The sequence below is a fragment of the Pteropus alecto genome, unplaced genomic scaffold, assembly GCF_000325575.1.
Source record: "Pteropus alecto unplaced genomic scaffold, ASM32557v1 scaffold43, whole genome shotgun sequence".
NCBI classification, from domain to species: domain Eukaryota; kingdom Metazoa; phylum Chordata; class Mammalia; order Chiroptera; family Pteropodidae; genus Pteropus; species Pteropus alecto.
The window spans coordinates 6,705,803-6,730,669 of record NW_006435764.1 but is presented as its reverse complement, the minus strand read 5'-3'; the positions used below and the strand labels follow the sequence as shown (position 1 = coordinate 6,730,669).

General features: G+C 54.0%; 2 protein-coding genes across 4 annotated transcripts; both read left to right on the top strand.

The window, feature by feature from the left end:
• Positions 1 to 1,289: 1,289 nt before the first annotated feature.
• On the top strand, positions 1,290 to 14,454 carry NAA40 (N(alpha)-acetyltransferase 40, NatD catalytic subunit). 3 transcript variants are annotated; one of them, XM_006911169.3, is made up of 8 exons: positions 1,293 to 1,506; positions 7,148 to 7,243; positions 8,186 to 8,238; positions 10,534 to 10,629; positions 10,717 to 10,875; positions 11,032 to 11,115; positions 11,525 to 11,602; positions 11,867 to 14,454. In XM_006911169.3, exons 1-8 carry the CDS (start codon positions 1,501 to 1,503, stop codon positions 12,006 to 12,008), a joined length of 714 nt encoding a protein of 237 aa, XP_006911231.1. In that variant the 5' UTR covers positions 1,293 to 1,500; the 3' UTR covers positions 12,009 to 14,454. The 3 variants fall into 3 exon arrangements, with proteins under 3 accessions (XP_024902016.1, XP_006911231.1, XP_015444341.1); XM_015588855.2 differs by lacking the exon at positions 1,293 to 1,506 and adding an exon at positions 1,681 to 1,825; XM_025046248.1 differs by lacking the exon at positions 7,148 to 7,243 and having other exon boundaries at positions 1,290 to 1,506.
• Positions 14,455 to 22,872: 8,418 nt separating this feature from the next.
• Positions 22,873 to 24,598, top strand: LOC102882053 (cytochrome c oxidase subunit 8A, mitochondrial). Its single transcript, XM_006911168.3, has 2 exons — positions 22,873 to 23,056; positions 24,285 to 24,598. The coding sequence occupies exons 1-2, from the start codon at positions 22,943 to 22,945 to the stop codon at positions 24,378 to 24,380; spliced, it is 210 nt and encodes a 69-aa protein (XP_006911230.1). The 5' UTR covers positions 22,873 to 22,942; the 3' UTR covers positions 24,381 to 24,598.
• Positions 24,599 to 24,867: the final 269 nt, after the last annotated feature.

Genomic DNA, 24,867 nt, shown 5'->3' with positions numbered 1-24,867 from the left:
CTATTCTGCTCCAGCCACATTGTACTCACTTCTTGCAGTTCCTCGAATATTCCAATTATGCTCCTGCTTGGGTGTTTTGCACTAGCTGTACCACCTGCCTGGAATGTCCTTCTCCCAGATAGCCTCATGACTCGTCCCCTGCTCTCCTTCAGATCTTGACTCAAATGTCACCTCATGTTTGCCCTCGCTGAGCATCTTAGCTAAAACGAGAAACCCCGACCTCCCCTGTCCTCCTTCCATGCTCGATTTTTCTCTGTCGAATCTATATCATCAAACGTTATTAGAATACTCCTTCTAGAATACAAGTTCCATGAGAGCAGTGTCTTTTCTGTTGGTTATTGCTTTCTTTGCTTCCAGAAACAGTGCCTAGCATACAATAGCCACTCAGCAAATGCTGCTTGCATACCTGTTTGGAGGCCTTCATTACACTGAGCACTGAAGATGAGACAATGAGCAAAACCTGATAGGCTGTGAAGCTTAAGTCTAGGGCAGCGTTTCTACAATTTTCCTGTGTTCGACCCTACTGGGGAGATCTTAGAAGCCAAGACTCTGGCTCCTCCTCTGGATTTTCTGGGGATAGGCCCCAGGGGTATGCACAATGCACAGGCTCCCCGGGTGGTTCTGAGGCAGGTCATGCAGGGGTCATGTTCTGATCTTCTGGGATAGACTGAAAAACTGTCTAATATGCTTGGGGTCTCACTTTCCCAGCATCAGCCACTTACCATTAAACAGTTGTGCATGCCTGTCTGCTCTCTAAACAGTGTTTTGGACTGCAACGGGCATTTTGCTCCTCTCTGTGGCCCCTGGGCTCAGTTCAGCGTAGGTGCCAGTAAACGTTTATTGAGAGAGCAAATGAATGGAAAGTGAATGAATGGTGACAAGATGAATGATTGAATAAAGGGATTCTGGTTAGAAAAGAATTTAAAGAGGTCACGATTTAGAAGGTGGGAACGGTTCCAAAGAGTTCTGTGCCCGAAGGTTACAGGAGGGGCTACTTCAAAAAAGTACTTCAGAAGTTGTGACGCGTTTGGTCGTCTGTGAAGGTGGCTGCTCCTCTGGCTGTCTGGGGCTGGGCGGGGCCCCAGAGAGGCAGAGCGCTGGGGTGGCGAGGCCACCCACCCAGCGGCCCAAAGGCCGGCTGCATTCAGCCCGGCGCGGCGGTTGTCATAGCTACAGACGCAGCCTGACGAGAGGGGGGCGTGCCCGGGCCTACGTCATTCCCAGCGCGACGCTGCTCCGCGCCTCCCGCCTCTTTAGGCTGCGAGACCCTCGGCCCGCCCCCGGAGCTCTCCACCTGCACGCCGGTCCCCGCCAGCCCCCCTCCCCGTCTCTGCGCAGGCGCGCTGCCCACCGGGGCGCGCGGGAGGCCCGCGAGGCGCATGCGCGTTGCGGGGCCCACGGCCGCTCTGGTTTCGCCGCTGCCGCCGTAGTCACCGTTGCCGCCTCCCTGCTGGCAAGTGTGGGAAGGAGGAGCTGAGGGCTGCCGCCGCCGTTGCCGCCATGGGGGTGAGTGAGGCAGGGAGAGGAGACTCGAGGGCTGGGAGCGCTCCCCGCTCCCCTCGCGCCCTGCGCCCCCATTGTTCCTGACCCCCCCTCACGTGACCCCGACCCCCTCCGGCCTCACGTGACCCCCAGCCCCCACATGACCTGATTCCCCCATTCGACGTGTTCCCACACTGGTCCCAGACCGGGAATCCCCTGTGGAGGCCCCTTCTCCGGGCCCCACCTCCTTGGGTGCCCCCCCCCCCGCCCCTCGCGTCGGCCCTGCCTTCCTGGATGACCTGTTACCTTCGTGGCTTCTCCCTCCCTCCGCGCAAACCTTAAGGTATCCCCCCCACCCCCAGGGGTCACCGTCACCTGGTTGTCACTAGCTTCGCGGCTTCCGCATCCTAGGCCACTCCTGGCCTGGAGGTAACTGAGGCCCAGAGAAAAGAAGGCGCCCAGCCAAGGTCACACAGGCAGTGACTGGGGCCAGACCCCGACTTGGGTCTCGCGAATTCGCGGCCGCTGTGCTTCCCGCTGCTCGGAATCTCAGTGGAGCCCGTTCCTCTACTCTCTTTCGAAACCTTTGCACCAGGCTCCTCCTCCTCCTAAAACAGTCTCTTTCCAACAGAGGCCTGCCTTCACGGCCTCCTAGATGCAGTGAGGTGGTGCTAATTCTTACCTGGGTTGGTAGCAGTCTTAGGACAGCCGGTGGCTTTGCACGGAGAAGCCGTTTAGAAGGTGGGCCGGAGACTGAAGCGGGACCACTGGTGGTGCCCGCAGCCGCGGACGCATAGTGACCACCTGTTCTGTGCAAGGCCGCCTGGAGTCGCATTTCTTGCCCTTCCTTGGCACGTGCTCATAGAGGTTTGGCAGAAGTTATGCACATGTTTCTGTGAGTTCACCATCCCACGTGCCAAATAGAGTAGCATCAGTCACTCTCCTAAAAATGTAACCGGTGCTCCTTGTGTATATTATTAGTTTTTACATGGAATTTTCCCCACCTGTGGGGAGCCCTGGTTTTGGAGCCAGAGCTACCTCAGTTCCAACCCCATTCACTGGCTAGCAGCATGATATCGTGACATGGCCTTTCCGAATTTGAATTTGAATTTGAATTTCCTCATCTGTCCGATGAAGATGATGATACCCTTTAGGAGAGATTCGAGGATTAAATGAGATAGTGGATGTAAATGGCCAAATAGGTGCCTCTTAAATAGTGGCTGGTATTTTTGCCTGTATTCTCAGCCTTTACTTTAGTCATCCAAAATAGATTTGTGCTATTTTTAACCCATTGGGTTTGTCCCTACTGTTAATAACCTAGATTTTTTTCTCACTCAGTTATTGACTGAACAAATCAACTTGTTAGACAAAAATAGTTGTCTAATCCATGTCAAAACACATTCACCATATTTCAACAAGGGATTTCAATACTATGTACTTCACATGCAGAAAGTCAAGTCTAGAGACTTTGGCACATTGAACCGAGACTTGGTTGAAAGGTCCCAGACCCAGCTCTTGAAAGTGAATAAAACCTATGTGCCAAGTATCACTTGGTAAGTGGCTACCCAGCATCAGCCCCTACAGACTAAGCAGAAAACAAGAAGTATTACATGCCGTTTTGGTTCATCGCTTCCTCATTGGCAGGCTTCAGAGATACTGTGATCCTTGCTTCCCTTAGGGCCCCAGTCTTACTACTGATTGTTTACAAGTGTGTTTCTCAGAACGGCCCCTACCTAGTCTCTTCTGACCTAAAACTCACTGCAAAAGAGACTTGAATTTTCCTCCCTGAAATGGAGCTGGAAACATCTCATTATCCTCATGGCTTCATGGGTCAGGGCTGTGGACGCCCCACCCCACTGTGGGGAAGGTCGTCGCCCTCCAGCAGAGGGCCCGGCTCCTTCTGACAGCCTGCCCTCAGGCTTAGAAAGAACAGTATCAGATGGAGCATCATGCTCAAAATTCTTTTGCCGGCTGCCACAGATATGTTGTCTCTTAGGAATTAGAATTTAGATATGTCTCCCTTTGCCCGAAACAGGTTCTTTTTGGATCCTGAATACTTTGTGGGATGGAGGCATTGACATTGAAAATCTAGAAGATGCCAAATCCTTTTTCTGAGAGGTGCCTCCTGCCCTCATCTGATGTTTTTGTGTTTTTAATTCCTCCATGTGAGCCCAGCAATCAGAGAACTGCTTGTGGAGATGCTAGTTTGATAAGAGTAGCAGAGGGAGGAGTTTCACAGCTGCATGTAAAGATAGCGTTTATGTCTCACTCTATAACAATAAGTGCCATATTAGTGTAATTGATGTAGTAGAAGGAGCATGAAATCCAGGCTTCAGACCCGGATCTGAATCCTGGATGATTCATTCATCAGTGTTTGCTGAACACTGGTATACATTGGGAAATAATGCAGATGTGACCTCTGCCTCATGGAGTGTACAGTCCAGTGGGAGTGGAGGGAGGGCGTGATAGCAAGACCTCTTTGAGAATTCTGTTCACTGGTTCTGTGACCCTGAAAGTTCTCTTGCCTCTGCGCCTCAGTTTTCTCGTCAAAGAGGTGGGCACACATACATACCTTGTTGAGTTACTGTAAAGATCAAAATAAATCATCTTTATGGAAGCACTAGCAGAGCATCTGACATTAGTGGGTCCTTGTAAACAGAAGTCCTTCCTGTAAAGTATTTCTGTATCTACTACCTTCTAGCATTTTGTCCTCAACAACAGTCCTGGGAGGTGTAGGCATTGTTAGCCCCATTTTTTAGATGTGGAAATCGAGGTTCAGAGAAACTGAGTTACTTGCTGAAAAGAGATTAAATAACTTGCCTAAAGTCACACAGCTATTAAGTAGAAGAGCTGAGAATCAAATCCAGGTCTCTTGACTCAAAATCCCACACTCTTTTTATTATATAAAGTTCCCTTGGGAAAGACATTTAACCACAATGAGCTTTACTGTTCACTGTGCTTATTTCCCATTTTAATTAGGAGAATTTTTCTGTGTCCCCACAGGATAGTCTTACCTCCACAAGGCAGGGCAAAGCTAATTGGAACAGTAGGAGACCACTTTCCCTAGTGTGCGCTAGGTTCGTGGGGGAGCCCGTGCCTGTCTGGCCCAGCCTGCCGCAGCTTGCCTCACACCCCGTGTGCAGGCAGCAGAGCGCCTAAAGGGGCTCTTTCATGGTCTGCAGTCTGGAGCCGTGGCAGCCCCAAGCCTCGCTCTGAGGATTGCCTGGCTCGCCTGTTGCCCTGCATGAATGAGCCCATAAATCTGGAGGCCCGGGGTTGGCTCTCCTGCTGATCGTGCTTAGGAATTACTTACTTCATGTGCTCAGAAACGAGATGCTACGGAGGGAACCCACATCTCAGTGCTTTCTGGGTCCCGGGAGTCTCTTTCTTTCAGCACCTTTGATCCTTCAGCTCTGCATCCTCTTAAGAGAGAGCAGCATGCAGCGTGGAGGAGGGAAGCCGCCTCTGCTGTGGAGTGTGCTGACTCCTGACCAGTCCTTACAGCTGTTCTGTGAGGCCAGCATTGCAACCCCATCTTCCTGGAGGTGGAGTTGCCTTCACAGGCCATGCAGGGGGCGGCGGGAGGAACATCGGCCTGGCCTGACTGACGCCAAAGCTCATGTTCTTTCTGCCCCATCACACAGCCCTGGAGACCTTGTGTCTCAGGTTTCCCTGTTCCTCACTCCTACCCCAGTATGGAGGTAGGGCCTGGGGTGGCACTGTGTTGGCGTGTCATACCTGTGGTTACCGAGCCAGAAAGGTAATGAGAAATGAATTGCTGAATAGCTGCCTTGAGGGTTCCCTGTCTCATCTTGACCTTAACCTTGGTCAGGCTGAGGTCTTTGACACTGACCTAGGTTCTCCCTGGTAGAACGAACACTGGATCTGCTGCCCACCCCGGGGGTTGAGTCTCCCTTTTGCCATTTACTTTTTGGGGAACTCGGAATGGGTCACACCATCCCTTTGAGCCTCAGTTTCTGTATGTGTAAGGGAGATGATGGTTTCTGTCTTGGGAATTGAACCAGACAATATTCGTGAAAACGCTTTGCAAGCTGAGTGTATCTCAATGTTGTCTTGAAATCCAGCTTCCCAAAGAAAACGATGGATGCTCTAAAACTTGTATGTGATAGAGAGGGGCTCATTCTGTCCGCAGATCCCAGCACTGTGAAGATGGCCTGTTCTCTTCTGTTTGTTCCTTCCTTTAGGGAGGTAAGAAATGGGATCTAGTCTGGCTTCCAGCACAGGGCTCAGCCTGCAGATGATAAATAGCTGGTGTTGGGCGACTTTACACCTAGAGCAGTCTCTGTGTTCCTGGTATCTGAACTCTTGCCGCGGTATCTTGAAGTGTGAGTTAAGCAGTGTCCCTCCCTGGGGAACCGAGGGTGGAATTTATCCTGAAAAACTTTCCCAGCCACTGGTTTTCAATTCACCCTTTCCTGGGACCAGTCAGTATCTGTGATTGGAGGTAGCAGAACCTCTTTTTGGTGAGTTCGGGGAAATGAGGGGGGCAGTTGGTAAAAAGCAGAGCTATCTTACCAGTGCTTTTGGGGTGCCTCTGGGTTCGGGCTGAGTGTGCTACTCTGGTCCTTGGGAGTAAGAACGGGAGCTGTCATTTATTGAGCATGTGCCATATTAATCCTCATCCTCATGGGCTTAAAACTTCCAAGGAGATATGAGGGGCCCCACTCGTCAGATGAAGAAAGGGGCTCAGAGCAGGGCTGTGTTTTGCCCGAAGACCACAGGGCCTGAGGAGCAGAAAGAGCCTTTGGTTAAGGCCTGTCAGACTCCAGAGCCGGGCTTTTTCCCTGTGTTACCAGCTTTTACAGGAGGACAAGCGAGTCCATTTAGGCCTGAGGGAACCCCACACGGGCCTCAGGATAGGATCTGCTCCAGATGCGGTTATGGGTGGTTCGCCGTTTGCCCCTCTGTGCAAGGACAGCCTCCTTTTGCTCCTCCCTGCTGCCCGTGTGGCTGCAACTTGGCCTTGCTGGCCATGTGTCAGCATGGCCTCTGTCCCCAGGTGAACCCCTTGGGGCCCTTCACTCTCCCCTGTCTACTAGGTGGATGGTGTGCCTGCCACTCATTGGCCTTGGCTGAGCAGCTCTTCTGGGGAACGGCTGTCTCCTTAAGCCAGAGTGCCCTGGCCTTAGTTTAGAAAGGGGCCCAGCTCCCAGAGGGGCTGTCCCCACGCCGGAAGCTGGAAGACACTGAAAAGCCTTTGAATAAACTTATACTTAGGAACAGCTGTCAGCAGCCACCTCAGATGCCATCTCCTCCCTGAAACTTGCCCTGATTGTGTCTAAAATTAGTTGTTCCCTCCTTAGGAAGGGATGGGAGGTGGTGAATATTTATTAGGTACCTACTCAGGCTAGGCTCTGCTGCAGGCATTGTCACGTGGTCTCACTGGGTCCTCACAGTGACTCAGCTGTCCTAAGGGTCAATATTCTTCCTGATAAGGAAGCCGAGAAGTTGATGACACTCCCAAGGTCTCACAACTGGAGCCTGCTTGGATCTTTCCCACCCCAGCAAGTGTGCAGCAGCTGGGACTGAAGTTCTTGCCGCTGAGGCCAGGCCTGTGGACACAGACCCTTCAGTTCCTCAAAGGGAAAGTCAGGTCTTGGTTGGCCACAGCCCCTCCAGCCAACTTTGCTTTTCCCTGTTGCAGAGGAAGTCGAGCAAAGCAAAGGAGAAGAAGCAGAAGCGGTTGGAGGAGCGAGCAGCCATGGATGCTGTCTGTGCCAAAGTGGATGCCGCCAACAGGGTGACTCTCCCCTCCTTCCCAGTCCCTTCATCCTGGAACTTCAACTTGGTTTTTAATTTTACTTCTTTTGGCGCCACCCTGTGGCAGAATTGTGTTACTACCCACCCACACCGCTCGCTGCCTCCTTGCCGAGGAGAATGCGCCAAAATGAGCAGGAGAGTTTCCCTGGCCCACGTGGGCAGGGAGGGAAATGCAGATTCAAATGGAAGTGGCTGCTGCTCTCTGGGGGTCTCCTCCGTACCAAAAGAAGAGAGTCGAGAAATTTTCGTTAAGATTTTGCATTTTAGGGTGGAAACCTCCCTCGTAAAATATGTAATTTTCTCATTCATTCCTTCAAACATTGACTGCCCATGAAGTCCCAGAGGCTGTGCTGGGACCAGGAAGATGCAGCTGCCTGGTTTCAAGGGTCTGCAGTCGGATGGAGTAGCTGTGAATCTGAGCACCATATGGACCCAGTTTTCAAGCTGAACCAGAGATTCTGGTCATGCTTCCTGCCCCCTTCATCTCCCATTTTTTATTCTTTTAGTCCACTCAGTAAATAGTCCACATTTATAAAGATGTGTCTCAGGGATGTGATTTCCCATTTTGGGTTTTGACCGGGTGAGGTTAGTTGGGGGCTTCTTAGACGTATGCAAGTCGATTAAGTGGCCTCTCTCCTTTGGGTCCAGTGAGCGGTGAGCAGGTTGTATGCCCGCAGGCTAGTATTAGCATTAGGCTTGTAAAGTCTTGTCTTACCCTGTCAAATGAAGCTAACTTACCTCTCCTGAGCCTCCGACATGTGAACTCAGAGCTGAGGCAGATGAAGGGTCTGTCTGAGGGAGCCCCCAGGCCCAGGGGCTCAGCCTCCCAAGGTGGGTCGTACCAGCATTGGATGTGAAGGCGGAGCCTGCGACCCTGCCACATGTGTGTCTTTGCTAATCCTCTTTTTTTTTCCCTCCATAGCTTGGAGACCCCTTGGAGGCTTTCCCAGTGTTCAAGAAATATGATCGGAATGGGTGAGTGTTCAGCATTCCTAACTTTGTCTCTTTGCATGTCTTCAGGAATTTCCCTTTCCAGAGTGGGCTTCTTCAGACTCAAATTTTCTCGTTCTTCTTTGTTAGGAAAAAGCAGAAAAAGCTGGTGTGCCCTGTTGATATAAAATGTCCCCAGTGAGGGTGACAGAGGAATCCATAGATGAGCAAAGATTGCGTAATCTCAGACTGATGTCTCTAGGATGTGTTATTCTCTCTAGACAAAGAATCATAGAGCTGAAACACTTGAAAAATCATATAGGCTGACTCTCTCCTCTTATAAAGGGAGAAACTGAGGCTCGGAGAAGTTGAATGAAATTCGAGCTTACAGAGTTTCTCTCTGGCAGCCAAGGGGGCTTTTAATTCCCTATGCAGTACTCTTTCCTTCATTGTATGGTATACTTGTTAAAAGCCACTTACTGGCTTTGTGACCCTGCACAAATCACTTAACTTCTCTGTGTTTCAATTTTCTAATCAAGAATGGGTCTAATAATAGCACCTTCCCAATAGAATTGTCAGGAGGATTAGGTATAAAGCATTAGTGCCTGGAGCATCCTAAAAGCTAGATCAGTGTTAGCCGATATTACCACCCAGTTACTACTAATCCAGTTTATCTTAGGATCCTGATTAGAGCCCCCCTCCCCTTTCTGTCCTCTTGGTTTATAAAATAGGATGCATAATTTGTCTTACCAGAGATGCTCTGGCTGAAGGGGAAGTGGGGGTTATGGTTTTAGGGAATCACAGCTATGGGTTTGAATCATAACCATGCTTCTTATTAACTATACTTGGACAAGTGAGCCATACTCTGCAAGCCTCTTTCATTAATCTATTAAATAGAGTGAAGATGCCGAACTCACAAAATTGTTTTGAGGAGGAAAAAGAATGTATCCAGCTCTGTAAGTAGCAGCTGGTACGAGTATTTTAACGGACAAGATAGACAAATGCAAATATATGAATTATGAAGCAAAGACTGTAGTAGGAAACACTCTATTTGCCTTTCATAGCTGTGTCTGGATTTCATAATATCGCATTAATGTTTTCATTCTTCCTGTCTATATCAGACACATTACAGTTCCTCTGGTAGCTTTGTCATTCAGCTTCTGGGAGGGCCTTTGACATAGGTTAGCCATCCTGTCCTGTGCTAGCTCTTAGTGTCCATACTCCACATTCCTACTGACTTCCAGAAATATGCAACAGCTCTGAAGCAGTCAGTGCCACCTGACTCGGGGCTCCTTCAGTGCCTAGAGTTTTGTGTGCTTCGCGTGGCTGCAATCCTGCATTCCTGAACTTGACTCAGAGTAGCGGAGTGTCATGCCTACAGACTGCTTTTTAGAAAATAAAAAGCTTAGACAGATGCAGTGCTGTGTTTGGGCATCTCTGACTACTGCGTGGTCACTACGTGCAAAGAAAGGAAGACTCTTAAAGAGCCAGGAAGTTTCAAACTTATAAAACTGAGCACCTGTGTGGCTCAAAGGGTGTGCCAGTCTGCAGAGGTGAGGGTGGGTTCCAGTGGGAGCCGCCTCTGAGGGGTCGTGTCAGAAGCCACTGAGAGATACTGCTGTGGTGCTCTGCAAAGACTTCAAGGAGCTGACCTCAGTACTTTCAGAATGTGACACTTCCTAGAGAATGCGATTTCACAGTGTGGCCAAGGCGTTTAACTGTAATTTACTTAAAATTCATTTAGAAGTAACTAGCAGATTAAAATGCCTGAATGCCTACAGCATTTGTTAGTTTAGGAAAACACTGTGAGGTTGGACCAGGTTCTACCCTGTTTGATCAGCTGAGACCCCGCTGTATCCTCAGAGCGGAGTATGGGCCACAGTCTGCTCAGAGGGTCAGAGGTCACCCAGACACCTTCAAAGGAGAGAGGTAGATAAGTAGGAAGAGGTCCCAAGGGAGCCCAGTGAGGAGTCAGTTCAGAATTAAAGCAAGAGTGAAAATGCCTCAGGGCGGGAACCAAGGGAACAGAGGAGATGAGTGTAAATCAGGAAGTACAGAAGAGGCTGGGGAGAAAGAGGCGTCAGGGACTGCTACGAGCTGTGCAGGGGAGGCAGGAAATGGGACTTGCGGTCAGGGTGGTGGGCCTGTGATGACAGTTGTTAATCTGAGCCCAAAAGGCTTAGTTCCCGCCCAGGCAGCTGCCGTAGCCTTCCGAGAAGGCAAGGCTTGGCTTTTCTGTGTTGATGGACTGCTGTCAGGCCCGCCCCACTGCCAGCTTCCAGGCCAGCGGGCAGCGCTGGGCCAGCAGCCGGCTCCACCTGCCTCCTCTCCTCCGCCCAGGTTAAATGTCTCCATCGAATGTAAGCGAGTGTCGGGACTGGAGCCAGCCACCGTGGATTGGGCCTTTGACCTGACAAAAACCAACATGCAGACCATGTAGGTGCACTCGGCAGGACGGGTCTCTGCCCCAGGCCGCTCTCCTCTCCCAGAGTTCCTGATCCTGACCGTGCCCCAATCTCCCAGGTATGAGCAGAGCGAGTGGGGCTGGAAGGACCGAGAGAAACGGGAAGAAATGACAGACGACCGAGCCTGGTACCTCATTGCTTGGGAAAACAGTTCCGTCCCCGTTGCCTTTTCTCATTTCCGGTTTGACGTGGAGTGCGGGGATGAAGTCTTGTACTGGTAGGAGCCTCAGCTTGGGGGTGTGGCTGGGGGCGTGGACAGTGCTGTTCTAGGCGCTCCAGCCTGGTGGCAGAGTACACTGTGCCTGTCAGGCTGTGGGCCCGCTGTCAGGACCTGCCACTTCCTCACACCTGTGTCTCTGCTCCCGTCACCCAGCTATGAAGTGCAATTGGAAAGCAAGGTGCGGCGGAAAGGCCTCGGGAAGTTCCTCATACAGATCCTGCAGCTCATGGCCAATAGGTAAGGGCCCCCCATGTGGAAGGAGCTGCCTTTGAGGCATCTGCTGCCCTTCGAGCCTCCACGGAGGACAAGACTCATGGGAAGGATCCTTTCGAAAGAAAGGATCTAGAACCCTCTCAGCAAGATACTCCCTGCCCTGCTGTGACCCCAGATCTTGTGCGGTCAGCTCAGTGCGTGATGGGGATGCAGGCAGGAAGTGGAGTAGCCAGCCAGGTGCAGGGGGAGCGGGGGCTGCTGCCTGTGCAATCTCCTCGGCGCCCTAACAGAGGGGGCGCACTGTGCACTGTGGGTGCCGGGACGGAGCTGGGGCTCAGGAGTGCTTCTCGGGCAAATGGCAGAGGCATGGGAGAGAAAGCACGGCTTAGCATCTGTCTCTTTCTGGAAGGTGTTCTCTCTGCTTGCTTCTCAGCACACAGATGAAGAAAGTTATGCTAACGGTATTTAAGCACAATCATGGTGCCTACCAGTTCTTCAGAGAAGCGCTGCAGTAAGGAGCTGGGCCCTGGTGTGGGACTCTAGGTGCAGGAGGGGCCTGCCCAGTGCCTTTCTCCTGGGCCCAGCCCCCATTCATCTGGACGCCTGAGCTCCCAGTCCAGTGGTCGTGGGGGTTGGAGACTTGCGGGATGGTGTGGGAGTGTCCTCTGGCTTGGTCCCTGCCCTCCTTCTGCACCCTTGCAGCTAGGGGGTCTCATCAGGCCGGGGAGGGAGGCAGTCAGCTCCCTGCAGCCAACCTTGTCCTCCTGCCCCACAGATTCGAAATCGATGACTCTTCCCCCAGCATGTCCGGTTGCTGTGGGGAGGACTGCTCCTACGAGATCCTGAGCCGGAGGACCAAATTCGGGGACAGTCAGCACTCCCATGCGGGCGGGCACTGTGGTGGCTGCTGCCACTGAGCTCCCAAGCCAGAACGCTCTCTCCAAGGCCTGTTCTCCTCCCTCGTCTCACGCCGCTTGCCAGGTGCCCTCAGCTGTGGCCTCCTCAGCCCTGCACGTGCCAGGCTGCACCCTGAGGGCATGGAACCCCAAGGAGGAGCAGCCCGAGCTGTCCCTCCTCCTGGCTCCTAGAGGAGCAGAGTGCCAGGAGGGAGCACAGAGCGCGGGATGCTGAGGGCAGGGCTGGCGCAGGCCCGGGCATGAAGCCGTCCGCATGCTCTGCTCTTGCGTCCTGGAGCGTAAGATTCCCCGACTTCTCTGTAGCTGGATTCCTGACAAGCCCCTCCATCCCCCTGCCACATGCTTGGACAAATGGGGTGTTTGTGCCCACTGTTATGGAAGTCCTAGAGCCCCGAGTCGGGTCTGGCCAGTCCCCGGAGAGGAATGGACTGGGTGTAAGGTCTGGGCGTAGAGCGAGGCTTCAGAGAGACTCGTGCTTTGTGGACGGAACGTGCTGATGGAGACCGTGGGAAGGTCTTTTGTGCCATGACCCAGGGAAGCAAGAGTGCTCTTTCTAGCTTTTATGGGTCCACAGTTAGAGAGGAGTCGTTCCAGGAGACCAGCTGACTCTGGAAGAAGGCTGACCCCTCTCCATTGCTATCAGTGAGAGAGGGGCTGAGAGGACCAGGAACAAGGTGTCGAATGCGGCCTGCGTGCGGACAGTTGCTTCTTTGGGCTTTTGGACTTCGCCGCATTCTAAGCTGAACCTCTTGATCTCATGGCAGTGACTTGAGTTTTCATTCATAGAAAAAACCAGAGGTCCTGCCTCTTCCTCTCCATCATCCTTTCCCTGCGTCTCACCCCCACCCCAGATACCTCTGTCCTTACTCTCAAGGGGGGAATAACATCAGGGAGCCCATCGTCTTCCCCCAGAAGGACCCCTCATTCCTGGCATATTCAGTGCTGTTTCCGCGCGTATCTTGGTGCTGATAGCTCTCTGCAGATGGGGCGCCCCTCTCCAGAGAGCCCCCAGCCAGCAGCAGGCCCTCTGCCTGCACTCCCCAGCCTCACCCCCCGCTGCCTCAGTGAGGCGCTAGAGCCACTGCCCTGGCCAGCAGCTCAGGCTGCAGCAGAAACGCCTAGGTGGCCAATCAGCTGCTTCCCTCTCTCTGGACTCGCCCTACGGCAGTGGGGTGGAGCCAGGGTGGGGCGGGGGCTTCCTTTTCTCACAAGACAGAGGGTGCAGGGTCAGAGCTTCCACTTGTCCTGATCTCTAGGCCTTGTTCCCCCTCCAGGGAAAAAATGACCAAATCCTTATCCAGGAAAAAGCACCTAACGCCTCCCCCAGACATCCTGGAGCTCCGCTTTCAGGAGTGTCTCAAAGTTCTCGCCTTTGTGAAGTTGCTGTCGTGGCGGTCTTCCGGGCCGTCTGACCTCAGAGTCTGCCCACAGCCCGCCTCTGCCCTGACTCGGGCATCTGTGCTGGCGGATCTCCCCGGGGCCGACCTCGCTTCTCCCCTGGGTCCCTGCTTGTGTCGGGGACTATGCACACAGCCTCCTTCACCTGGCCCAGCCCCTGCTGAGTGCCCCCCGTTGCTCTTGACCCCACCAGCTGTGGCATGGGTCACTCCCTTGGAGAGGGCCCTGCAGCTTTACACTGGAATAAGCCCACCTGTGCCCTTGTCCTACTGGCTCCCAGGGACTTTACTCGAAAGGGAGAGTTTCAGTTTTTGAGAGGGCATCGGTGGGCTCCTTCCAACAATCATGGAACGACAGGCATGTTCAGGAAGAGTGTTTCCTCTGATCCTGGCTTCTCAAAGGATACAGAATGATAACTATTTATTGTCTTAGATCATGGATTTCTGATCCCTCCCACTCAAGGGGACCAAAAGGAACTCCCAGTGTAAGTCCCACGTAAGGTGAGTGCAGTGCATGTTGTCTCTTTTCCAGTCATTGGACAGCTGACTCCCAGCCCATGGATGGCTGGGTGCTTGATGCCACGCCCTGCTCAGCCTGCCGCGCCGGCCACTTTGGAAGGGCTGCCCAGGAGGTCAGGGCTGGGGCGGGCAAGGCGCTGCCTGAGACCAGCGTGTCGCTCTTGTCCGTGTTGAGTCCATTGTTCTCAGCCGTCAGTCTCTCCCCACTTCTCCAGGTCTTGGTTTTGAGAAACATCGCCGGCCTTCGCCAGGCTTTTTTATTGTTTGTGTGGGGCACATTAAAATATTTTTTGATTCTTTTCCTTAGTTATATTCACTCTATTTCAGGTTATTTTTGTTGATGTCAAATGTGCACATGACGTGTATGGTTCTTTTTAACCCTTTGTGGTTTTTAGAGGAAACTTTGAAGATAAACTCCCTGATATATATTTTTTCTTTAGCAACTTGTTATCACTGGAATCAAAGGGAAAACGTGATCTCATTTTGCATTGGTTGTATTTGTACGTCACAAATAAAAGATACTTTGTTCAGCTGCCGGGTAGTTCCTGCTGGGGCGCCGTGGGCAGTGTGAGCTCGGGGGATGCCCCAGACCGCAGACTGTGACAGCGTTGGGCCCAAATGCTGGGAGCCACATGGCTGTGATGGCCCCACACTCCTTCCTGTGAAGGCAGCTTCAGGCCTGAGAAACCTCAGGGTATCTGGGGCAAGCAGCCAGAGGAGGGAACTGAGACCCAATGCATGTGCTTGTGCCACTTTCCAGAAGCCCTGGGTAGAGGTCAGAGGTCTCCCGAGGGGCTCCTGCTTTGCATCCCAGAGAGAATCCCATGCCAAGCGCTGCGGCATCTGACATCTGCAGTTTAATGCAACTTTCAGAGAACTTGTGCGGGAGTCAGATGAGAGCGTCGGGCTTTCCTCCCTCCCTGTACTTTAATGCATCACTCAGAGTATTCTTCATCTTTTAGACTCCAACCCCCTCTTCCCTCCACTCGCAAAGACAAAGGCCCAGAGGAAGGGTAACTCATGTCAGTCTTGACAGAGCAGGAAAGTTATGAGCTGGGGAGGCTCTGTCCAGTCCCCTGAGTGTGACAGATGGAGCTTTGCAGCTTCTCTCTCAGGCGGGACTCCTGCCAGTCCTGGCCCAGGGTGAGCTGGGAGGAGAGGCAGGAAGTGGGCTGGGAGCTAGGGCTCAGAAGCACTTCCTGCGGACACTGGAGGGGCCGCCTCATCGTGCTCCTGTGGCCACATCCGTGGAGACCACAACTGCTGGAAGGCGGAGAGGGAGGCCGGGACGGAGCCCCCAGGCCACGCGGAGTATTTGTGCTCCGGTGGGGCAGTTACCTGGGGAAAGAGGAGCAGGGGTAATAGCTGCCTGGTGGGTGCCAGCGTGCTGTGGCCACGGCCCTGTGGCGGGGCACACCCAGGGGATGGTTCCTGCAGCTGTTCTGTCTTTGAGGCACCAAGAATGGCATCGCAGTCTTCAGGGAGGGACAGCGCATTTTGTTGGCTAATCATAGAACAGATTTCTCATGTGACAAAATTTTGCCCCCAAGTTCCTTGTTTCTTGAAGGCTATCTACATCCCAGGCAGGGAGTCCCGGAATGGCCATCTCCTTGCCACAGGTAAATGGCCAGAGTTGGAAGGGGTGGGGCCCTTTCTTCATCACTGCTGGCTGGGTCTGCGCCTTCCACCTTCCTGAGTGTCCCTCTTCGGTCCTCCACAGACCGCCTCGTGCGCTGCCTCCAGCCCTCCCTCCAGCTGCAGCTCAGGCTGCTGCTCTCCAGTGGCACTTGCTGAAACGCCACACTTCAGCGAGCAGGTGGAGCGAGAGGCACAGCTGCCGGATAAGTGGTCAGAACCTGAGCGACCTCCCCAGTGGGAGGGCCCTGGGTGCCAGCTGGTTTTCATAGGCAGGCCTCGAAGGAGGTCCATGTCCCCAAGGATGGGGTTACCCTAGTTCTCCAATTCCTCGCCAAGTTCAAGAGGCTGTTCTCATACTGCCTGAGAACAAAGGTCTGGGCAGATGGGAAGGTACCGTGGAGGAGACTCGTAGACTGGACAGCCAAACGCGGATGTGTTGCTACTCGGCTGTGACAGGGAAGGAAACTGGCATTTGGTCAGCCTCTGCTATGCCAGTGACAGCTCACACTCAGCGCTCCTGTGTGCCAGGCGCAGGGGGATGTGTACTCGGCTTAATCCTTGCAACGGCCGTTCCATCATGGTGGTGTCATTCTCCCCACCTTGATCTTCATGGTGCCGGGAGCCAGCGCAGTGATCCACATCCAGTCTGCAGTGCCCAGGTATGAGGTTGTGCCCCAGACGGGCCATGACTGGCGTACAGGTCTTTGTAGATGTCAGTCACCCTTCATGATGGAGCTGTAACTTGTCTTGCTGATCTTGGTACCTGTTGGTCTTAAGGCCCTGTCTTCCTTCTCAGGGCTTGGCCTGGCGGGACAAAGCTGGCTTGTCACCAACCAGAGGACTGTTACCTGAGAGGGGTTACTGCTGTCCCATGTAGAGGACTGCCAAGAAAGATGGGGACTAGAGTTGAGAAGGCCAGTGTCAGGGTAGTGGCCACCCCGTGGAGCAGAGGCTTACCCACTGAGGAGGGCTGGGAGAGGGTCTTGGGACGGGATGCGTGCGTTGCTAGTGGCAACGAGCTGTCTGTGAGGCAGCTCGTAGCTCTTCTCCTTAGAGGAGGAGGAGGCAGCCGTGGCCATGTCACACTCAGAGTCTAGGGCCATTGTGCCCCAGCTTTTCCTTGATGTCCCTGCACGGTCTTCTCCGCAGCTGGATGGGGGAGGAAGGAGTGACGAGTTAGAGGAAAGGTGAGCCTGACCTCTGCTGGCTGCCCTGGCTTAGCCCTGCAGCCCAGCTTAGCCCTCTGTGCCCCGGACCCCCCGAGTCCCATCACCAGGCCAGGGAGAGTGGCATCTGTGGGAGCCTTCCGCCTGCATGTGCGTGCACACATAGTCCCTTCGTTTCCTGGACTCTGCCTGTGCGGAAGTGGACAAAGTGAACCTGTAAACCTGTATTGGGGCTTCAGGAATCTCTGCTTTGAGATCTTAATCTATGAAGGTGAACATTTGCTGGCCCCTCTGGGGCTGAGGTCAGACCACACTGTACCGCGCTCAGTGTAGGGAGGAGGCCTTGAAGGACAGGGACCGGGCTGGGAAGGACCTGGAGCCTCTGATTGAAGGGGGTTGGGGCATAGCCCCGAGCCAAGGCCAGGGAGCAGAACTGAAGCCACAGCTGCCCGGGGGGTTGGGCCCCGTGCCCCACTTTTCCCCAAGGACTGTTAGCCCCAGGGCCCCAGGAGAAGGGCTGGTGTGCCAGGCCCTGTACTGAGGTGTGGTCTTGCCCTGGCACAGGAGAGCACTGTTGCGGGGAAAGGGTCCCGGGGGTGGCTCCTCTACCCCACCCCTCACCAGTGGGGACAAAGAGATAGCCACGCTCAGTGAGAACCCTCATGAGGTAGCCGGTGAGGTGCTGGCCCGCCATGTCCAGGCAGGTACTGCATGGTGAGGGGCAGCACGCAGCCCTCGGCTGGGCACGTCGTGGGTGCCGCTGTCTCGAGTCCAGCGTGATGCCTGGGCAGTGGGTTCCACGGGGGCTTCGGGGATGGGGAGCAAGGAGGTGGCCCGCACTCCTGGGCAGCCCGAGTCCTGACTGTTGGATGCAGTGAGTGGGGAGGGGCGCAGGAGTCCAGGGGTGGGGCTCTCAGGTACAGGGCCTTAGGGTCCTCTGGGGGCCTGGGTGCGAGACGGGGTATTGAGAACAGTGAAAAAGAGTAGAGCTCTCACCCTGGGCTTGAGGTCAGAAAAGAGGTCAGGGGCCTGGAGGTGAGAAAGGGTCCCTAGGGTTTGCAACTGAGTCCAGGCTGGGGTCCCAAAGGCAGGGGGATATGGATGTGGGGTCACGGCAGGGTAAGGATGAGACAGGGCATGGTCCTCATGGTGGTGCAGCCAGAGGCGTACAGCAACACCACAGGTTTGGACGGCCATACATGACAGCAAGGGTGAAGGTCTTGAGCATGACCTGAGTCATCTTTTTGCTGTTGCCCTTGGGGTTAAGTGGGGCTTTGCTGAATGGTGCCTGTGCTCCTTCCAGGCCACACACAGCTTGTAGAGGCTTTGCTGGCAGTTCCTCTCCCTGTCCTCCCAACCCTCTTTGAGCCTCAGTTTACCCAACTATACCCTGGGGGCTGGCGGGACGGGGAGTGGCAGCATGCGGACACTTGGTGGTCTGACTGTCACCCCTCCCAGTGAAGCCAGCCTTTGCCAAGCCCAAGGTGTCACACATGAGCGAGGTGATCTAGTCCTCGTCACACGTGGCCACTGGCTGTGGCTGCAGGGCGGAAGGGGTTAGCCACCAACCGGCTCCCTGTGGGACCACTGGGGCAGAGCCAAAACCAGCTGTGTCCTCCTGGAGTGAGCAGCACCTGCACCCTACCCCTTCCTTGCCTCCTCATCTCCCCCATATTGCTCAGCCCAACAACTGCTTCAGAGCCCACTCCTGGGTGTCTGGAGCCTGGGGAGAGCTGTGCTCCAGGAGGAGCAGATGCCCCCTCCAGGACCCTGCCTCTCCCTGTCCCACCTCCAGCCTGGGGGCTCCTTGCTCCCTGTCATCCCAGACCAGGGCCAGCTCAGATTCAAACCAGCCCTTATCTTCCAGGGGGACTGGTCCCTCCTGCCCCTTTCTCTTGCTGGACTTTGCAGGATTGCTCCCATTTTGCAGATAGGGAAACTAAGGCCCAGGTAGGTGAGGGAAGTAATGCAGCAAATCAGGCTTAGACCTGCGGCCACCCCTTCTTGAACCTTCCTCCTCTGGACACTGGGCCCTTCCTGGTACTACTAGGGCCTCTTGCTGCTATCCCCACCTCAGGGAGACGGTCCCTCTACACCTCAGCTGCCCTCAATGAGCGTCCTGGGTAGTCTCCTTCACCCTGCCACCCTCCCACTGGCCAACCCCAGGCTCGGTGCCTGGCACCCACTTGACATGCCAGAAGGAGAGTCCAGGCTAGGCGGGGAGACCGGAGACCCCAGTTCAGGTTGGTACCAGCTCCATGTCAGATGTTCTGGGTGACTGTAAGTTCCAGAAGGTATCAGGGGAAGGGGTGGAGTGCTAAGAGATTTGTACCTGCTGACCCCATGGTGCTGGGGTGTGGCCCCCGTCTCCAGGACTCAAAAGATCCATATTTGGAGAGAGAAGTTATTGGGCCAGAGCCTTAACTGGACAGTGGACCAGCCCTGGGGTGGGTGGCACCTAGTATTTCTCTATCTCTAACCCCGGGCCATGGACAGCCCTGGGGTGGGTGGCACCTAGTATTTCTCTATCCCAGGGGTCCCCTAACCCCGGGCCACGGACTGGAGTGGTACCAGTCCATGGCCTGTTAGGAGCAGGACCACACAGCAGGAGGTGAGTGGCGAGTGAGTGAATGAAGCTTCATCTGTATTTGCAGCCGCTCCCCAGCGCCAGCATCACCGCCTCAGCTCCGCCTCAGATCATCAGGCATTAGATTCTCATAGGAGCCCCGGTCCCTGGTCCCAAAAAGGTTAGGGACTACCACTCTAGCCCATGTACGGTCAGTGGGTCTGGGGGCCAGCTCTGGGATGGAGCACATGGGATCTTCCCAGCCCATATGTGATCATCAGGGCCTGGGGACCTGGTTTGTGAAGCTGGTCTCAGGAGTGGGGACCAGCTCTCTATCATCCCCAAGGCTTGGGACCTGTTCCTACTGCCCCATCAGGGAAGGGGGAGTTGGAGGACCGCTTAGATCAGAGCCAGGACCCAGGCTGGGGCCTCTAGGCCTCCCCCACCCCCCCACCACACCCATGCAGGGAGAGACTTCCTGCAATCTGGTCATGGTGGGCAGTCCCGGGGTGGGAGTGAGCTCCCCATCCTTGTAGACGGTGCAGAAGTTGCCAGGGTGTCAGAGGAGATCCCTGCCCTGTGGAAGCCAGTCCAAAGCGTCTGTCACCCATGGGGCAAACATCACTCATTGAACCAGCGAATCCCCATCTCCTTGCTTGCTTACCTAATGCTGTAAGGAGTGCCCATGTGCGATGTTGGCAAATGCAGGAGAGAAAGGCCAAAAATGTCCCTGCCACCATCTAGACAACACCACTGTTCACTCTGTGTGTCCTTTTAGACGTCCGTCTTTCTCTAGATGCTTTTTCTTTATTTTAGAAAAACAAGATCATATCACACATTATGTTTCCCTTGCTATTTTTTCTTGTCTGTTTTAAAACAACTGAAATGTGACAGGCATACAGAAATGTGCACAAGTTGTGAATGTCTAGCCACTTGCGATGGAATTATCACAGCGATCACATTTGTGTAACCAGCACCCAGAAGCCCCATCACGCCTCTCCCAGTCCCTATGCCCTCCTGCTTCCCCCAGGATCCCCACTACCTGACCACCCCGCCACATCATGGCTTAGTCCTTCCTGCTACTCTTCGTGTGAATAACTGTAGCTGTAGGAGGTTCGTTTTCACTGCTATAGAGTGTTTGGTTATATAAAACACCACAGGGTCCCCTACTCTCTTGTCGAAGACCTGCCCCTGCTTTTTTGGAGGGATGCGCTGCTGGGGAGCTGGGAGAAGGGCAGAGACGTTAGTATTAACCCAACAGTATTAATTGCAGACCCTGTCCTGGCAATCGTAGGCTCAGCCATGGTTCTTAACCTTGGCTATCCTCTTTCCTCCTCTGATGGTGGTTCTGGGAGAAGCCACTTCACAGGGGCCTTGAGGAAAGCCCTGGAACAGAACACCTGTGTGCCTGCTTCACAAACGTTTACTTCTTTTCCTCCAGCTGCTGGTGAAGGAGTTGAACATGCTGTTCTTGAGGGAGTAATCCAGGGAAACAGAGAAAGGCCCCTCCCTTCCTCGAGTATTTTAGGGTCCCTTGCCTGGCTGCTCTCTAATCTGGGCGTTATTACTTTGTTCATAGGACAAAAGCCTGACAAAACCCAGTAGGGCAGCAGGGAGGTCCCTGCCCCTTCCTTCTCCCAGTGGCAGGCAGCCCAGCCCTGGGCCCCTAGGCTGTGTCCCTTTGGATTGGGGTGGGGCGGGGATTTAGAAGCATCTGACCTGGGCTGTTTGCCAGAGCCCAGGGCAGGGGAAGGGCAGGGAGCCTGGTGGTAGGGGTGGGGGTGGGGTGGGGTGGAACTGAGACCAGTGTACTTCAACAATGCCCACAAGTGGGTGGGAAAGGGGTGAAGAAAGGCCCTGATATATTCCTCGGGGCCTGGGAGTGCACTCCTCCAGAGAAGCTCAGGCACAGCCCACCCTTTGGGATCCTCTGGGGTCATTGCAGCCTTTCTGCGAGGCCCTTTTCTGCCCCCATGGGGCTGAGGCTTCTCCTCCAATGCTCCTGTTTTCCCAGTCTCTTGCTACCCCACCTCACCCCCATCCCCTGCCACAGCCTTTGATGCTATTGACCACAACATCAAAACTGGAACTTCTGGAAACTCTCCTCCATAGCAGTTTTCCCAGTCTCTTGCTACCCCACCTCACCCCCATCCCCTGCCACAGCCTTTGATGCTATTGACCACAACATCAAAACTGGAACTTCTGGAAACTCTCCTCCATAGCAGCTTGCGCGACAGTTAAAAGCATGGGTTTCTGAGCAGACAGACCTGCCCTGGAATCTTGCCTAGGCCGCCTTGTAGTCACGTGACCTTAAGCAGGTCACCCAGTTCTCCAGGTTTATTTTCTCCTTTATAAAAAATTTGAAAGAATAGCATCTCCCTCATGACATTGTTATGAAGATGGAATGAGATTACATGGGTAAGTCCTGGCTCGGCGGCTGGCCCCTCGCCCCTTTCCTGTTCACCTTACACCTACTGTTCAGTCTCCTGCAATTCATGAATGTCCGAGTGTCTGATGTGTACCCGGTCCTTTGGTGAACCAGCCACAGACTTTGCTCTCAGGTGGCTCCCTAGTCCAGGGATGGACACCGACCCTCTGGGTAGTGCTACCACGGGGACTGCTGGGCACAGAGGTGGCACAAGGCCTGGGGTGGCCAGTGAAGGCTAACTGACACAGTGCCACCTCATTACTTCCTATCACATCATGGCACTTTCAATAGCTTCTCATTAAGTTCTTGTTTATTGTCCGGCTCTCCCCTCTGGATTGTCAGTTCTTGTTCACTACAGGTCCAGAACAGTTTCTGGAACACAGTAGTGGCTAGTAAATATTTGTCGAATAAGGTGAGATGTATCAGTAAGTGGAAGCTGGAGTGGTGGAAAAGGAAGGCTAGCTAAGAGGTGAAAAAGTGTTCCAGGTAGAGCATAAGATACAAAGAACCAAAAGGTTTAGGGCAGGGCAGAGTGGGTAGAGGGAGGACCAGTGAGCAAGGAGGAAGGTGTGGAATATTTAGAGATGAGGCTGGAGTCACATGCAGATACTGGGGCTTGGTCCAGCAAGCAATGGGAACCAATCCAAGTCAAGGTGGTGTACGACTTGGTTAGGTTTAAGTTTAAAAAGAAGGAAGGAAGGAAGGGATGGAGGGAGGAAGGGCGGAAGGTCGGCTGCCACAGCGTGAAGACTGGGATTAGACAGGGTAATAGTAAGTCAGGGAGAGTTCAGTTAGGTCAGTGTCAGGCGTTCCCGCCAGAAATAATAGAGGCTGGGCGGAGAGGAGGGATTTCTGAATAGAGAGAGAGATTTGAATACTGAATGAATGGAGGGAGGAGTGTAGAGTGCCGCCTTGGTTTCTGACTTATGTGATAGGATGACTACAGATGTCGCTCAGGAAGATAGGCCGCTTTGGGGGCGGGGAAAAACAGAAGGGGCCGCCCCTCGATGCCCCGCCTATCGGCGGTAGGATGGTTTTAATTGGCTGTTTCGAGGAACGCGCCAAAAGCTGACAAGGGTGGGCGGGAGGCGTGTCCTTGCGCCATTTCCGGGACGCCCTCTCCTTGCCTCCCTAACTCCGGAACTTCCGGCCGCGCTCTCCATTTTGACTTCCTGACCTTGGGTTTGCGTTCTGCTGTCTGCAGTGTACTCAGTGCAGTCATGTCTGTGCTGACGCCGCTGCTGCTGAGGGGCCTGACTGGCCCGGCCCGGCGGCTGCTGGTGCCGCGTGCCCAGCTCCATTCCAAGCCGCCGCGGGAGCAGCTCGGAACCATGGTGAGGAGCGGGTCGGACCGTGGGTTCCGCGGCGGCTTTGGGGCGGCCGGGTCTGGAGCACTGGACCGCGCGGCCTGAGATTGTCCCGCACTTCGCGACTCGCAGCATAGCGGGGTGGCAGCGCTGGTTTTGGCATGTTGGAAGGGACAGTGCCCGGGCCAGAGTCGTTCAGTCAGCCCCAAGATCTCGGGTCACCTCTTGTCAGTCCCAGTCCTGTTGCTTAATCACTGTGCAGCCTCGAGCAAGCCCTCTCTGACTCCGTTTACTCATCCGTTTATTAGGAGTGCCTGACGACAGCTCCCACTATAAATATTAGGGAATAGGGTGGACAGGAGGTCTTTCTAGTTACCAGAAATGTGGGAGGGTTTAACCCTTCGTGACCAGAAATGTGGGAGGGTTTAACCCTTCGTGACAGTTTTCACCCGTTTGACGTTTTCGTACGTTGCCTCAGCGGCAGAACCCGGCCTTGAATGCAAGTCTTCAGAATCCGGATCGGCAGATCTGCAGTTAAAGCACAGCCGGGGGAGATCACAGCGTTTGAGGAAATAATAGTGAAAATATAGCAACTGGCATCGGCTGAGCCCCTCTCCGTGCCAGGCACTGTGCCAAGACTGCTGTGTTGGTCTCAGCCAGTCCTCCCAGAGACCCGGAGAAGAAAGGGCCGTTATCTCCATTTCGTGGTTGAGGGAACTGAAATTTAGGAGCAGTGTATTAACATGTCAAAAGTCACACCTTCAGTGGCAAAGAAGGAATCTGAACTCCGTGTGACTCCAGGTTTTGCTGTGATCTCAACTGCTATAGGGAATATGAAAGTGGATGTGGAAAGTCTTTTATCTCTAGCCCCAGCGGTTAAATAGCAAGTCCTGGAAAGGAGATGGGAAGGGAGGGGTTTCGAAGGCAAGGAAGGGGAGGTGGATTTTTAGAGTTATTGGCCAATGCAGGGTTCCTGGGTCTCAACAGATCAGCTCTAAGCAGGTTAAAATTCTCGTTCCTGTCCCTTCACTTTATCAACTGATGGTGGGTTTCTCCATGGATCCTAACCCATGCTGGCCCCCACCACTGTATCTGACACTTTACCTCAAGACCTAGAGTGGACCTTGGATCTGCTACGTCTCTCCTCTGGAACCTGAGTCCTGACTCCCTGAGGGGGTGCTTTTGGCCTCCGACTGTGGGAGGCCTGGGGCAGTCCTTACTCTGGGGGGTTCCTTCTTCCTTGTGCTCTGTGTAGGATATCGCCATTGGGCTCACCTCCTGCTTCCTGTGTATCCTCCTTCCGTCCGGCTGGGTCCTGTCTCACCTGGAGAGCTACAAGAAGCGGGAGTGAAGGGGGACCGTCCTCTCTCTTCACCCTGTGACCTGACCACCCCTGGCCTGTCCTGATCATGTCTGCTGCATTCCTGGCCAGCCTCCCCTGGACCACGTCCTTCAATTACTGTGACCTCTCGATTTCTCCATTGCGACATCATGGGACCACATATATTGATTTATAAGGCCCTGCTCGGTAGGGCCCCTGTTGTAACAATAAAGTCTATTTAAATCTTGCTTCGGAAGCTCATCGTGGCTTTGACCTGGGCTCCTGCCTCCATACTTGAGCCGAGGTTGGTGTTGGGTGGGGGTGTGGAGAAGAGAGCCTGACTGGCTGCATGTCCCTGCTGGATGACTGCCCTGTGATGTGTCGCATGTGCTCGGCCATTCTTGCTGCCTGGGAGAGGTGCTTCCTTTGCATACTTTCATAAGTTGAAATGTTTTCTGGCTCCTTGGGAAAACAAAGCCTGCTGGCATTGGGCAGCCTTTCTTTCTCATTCCTTCTA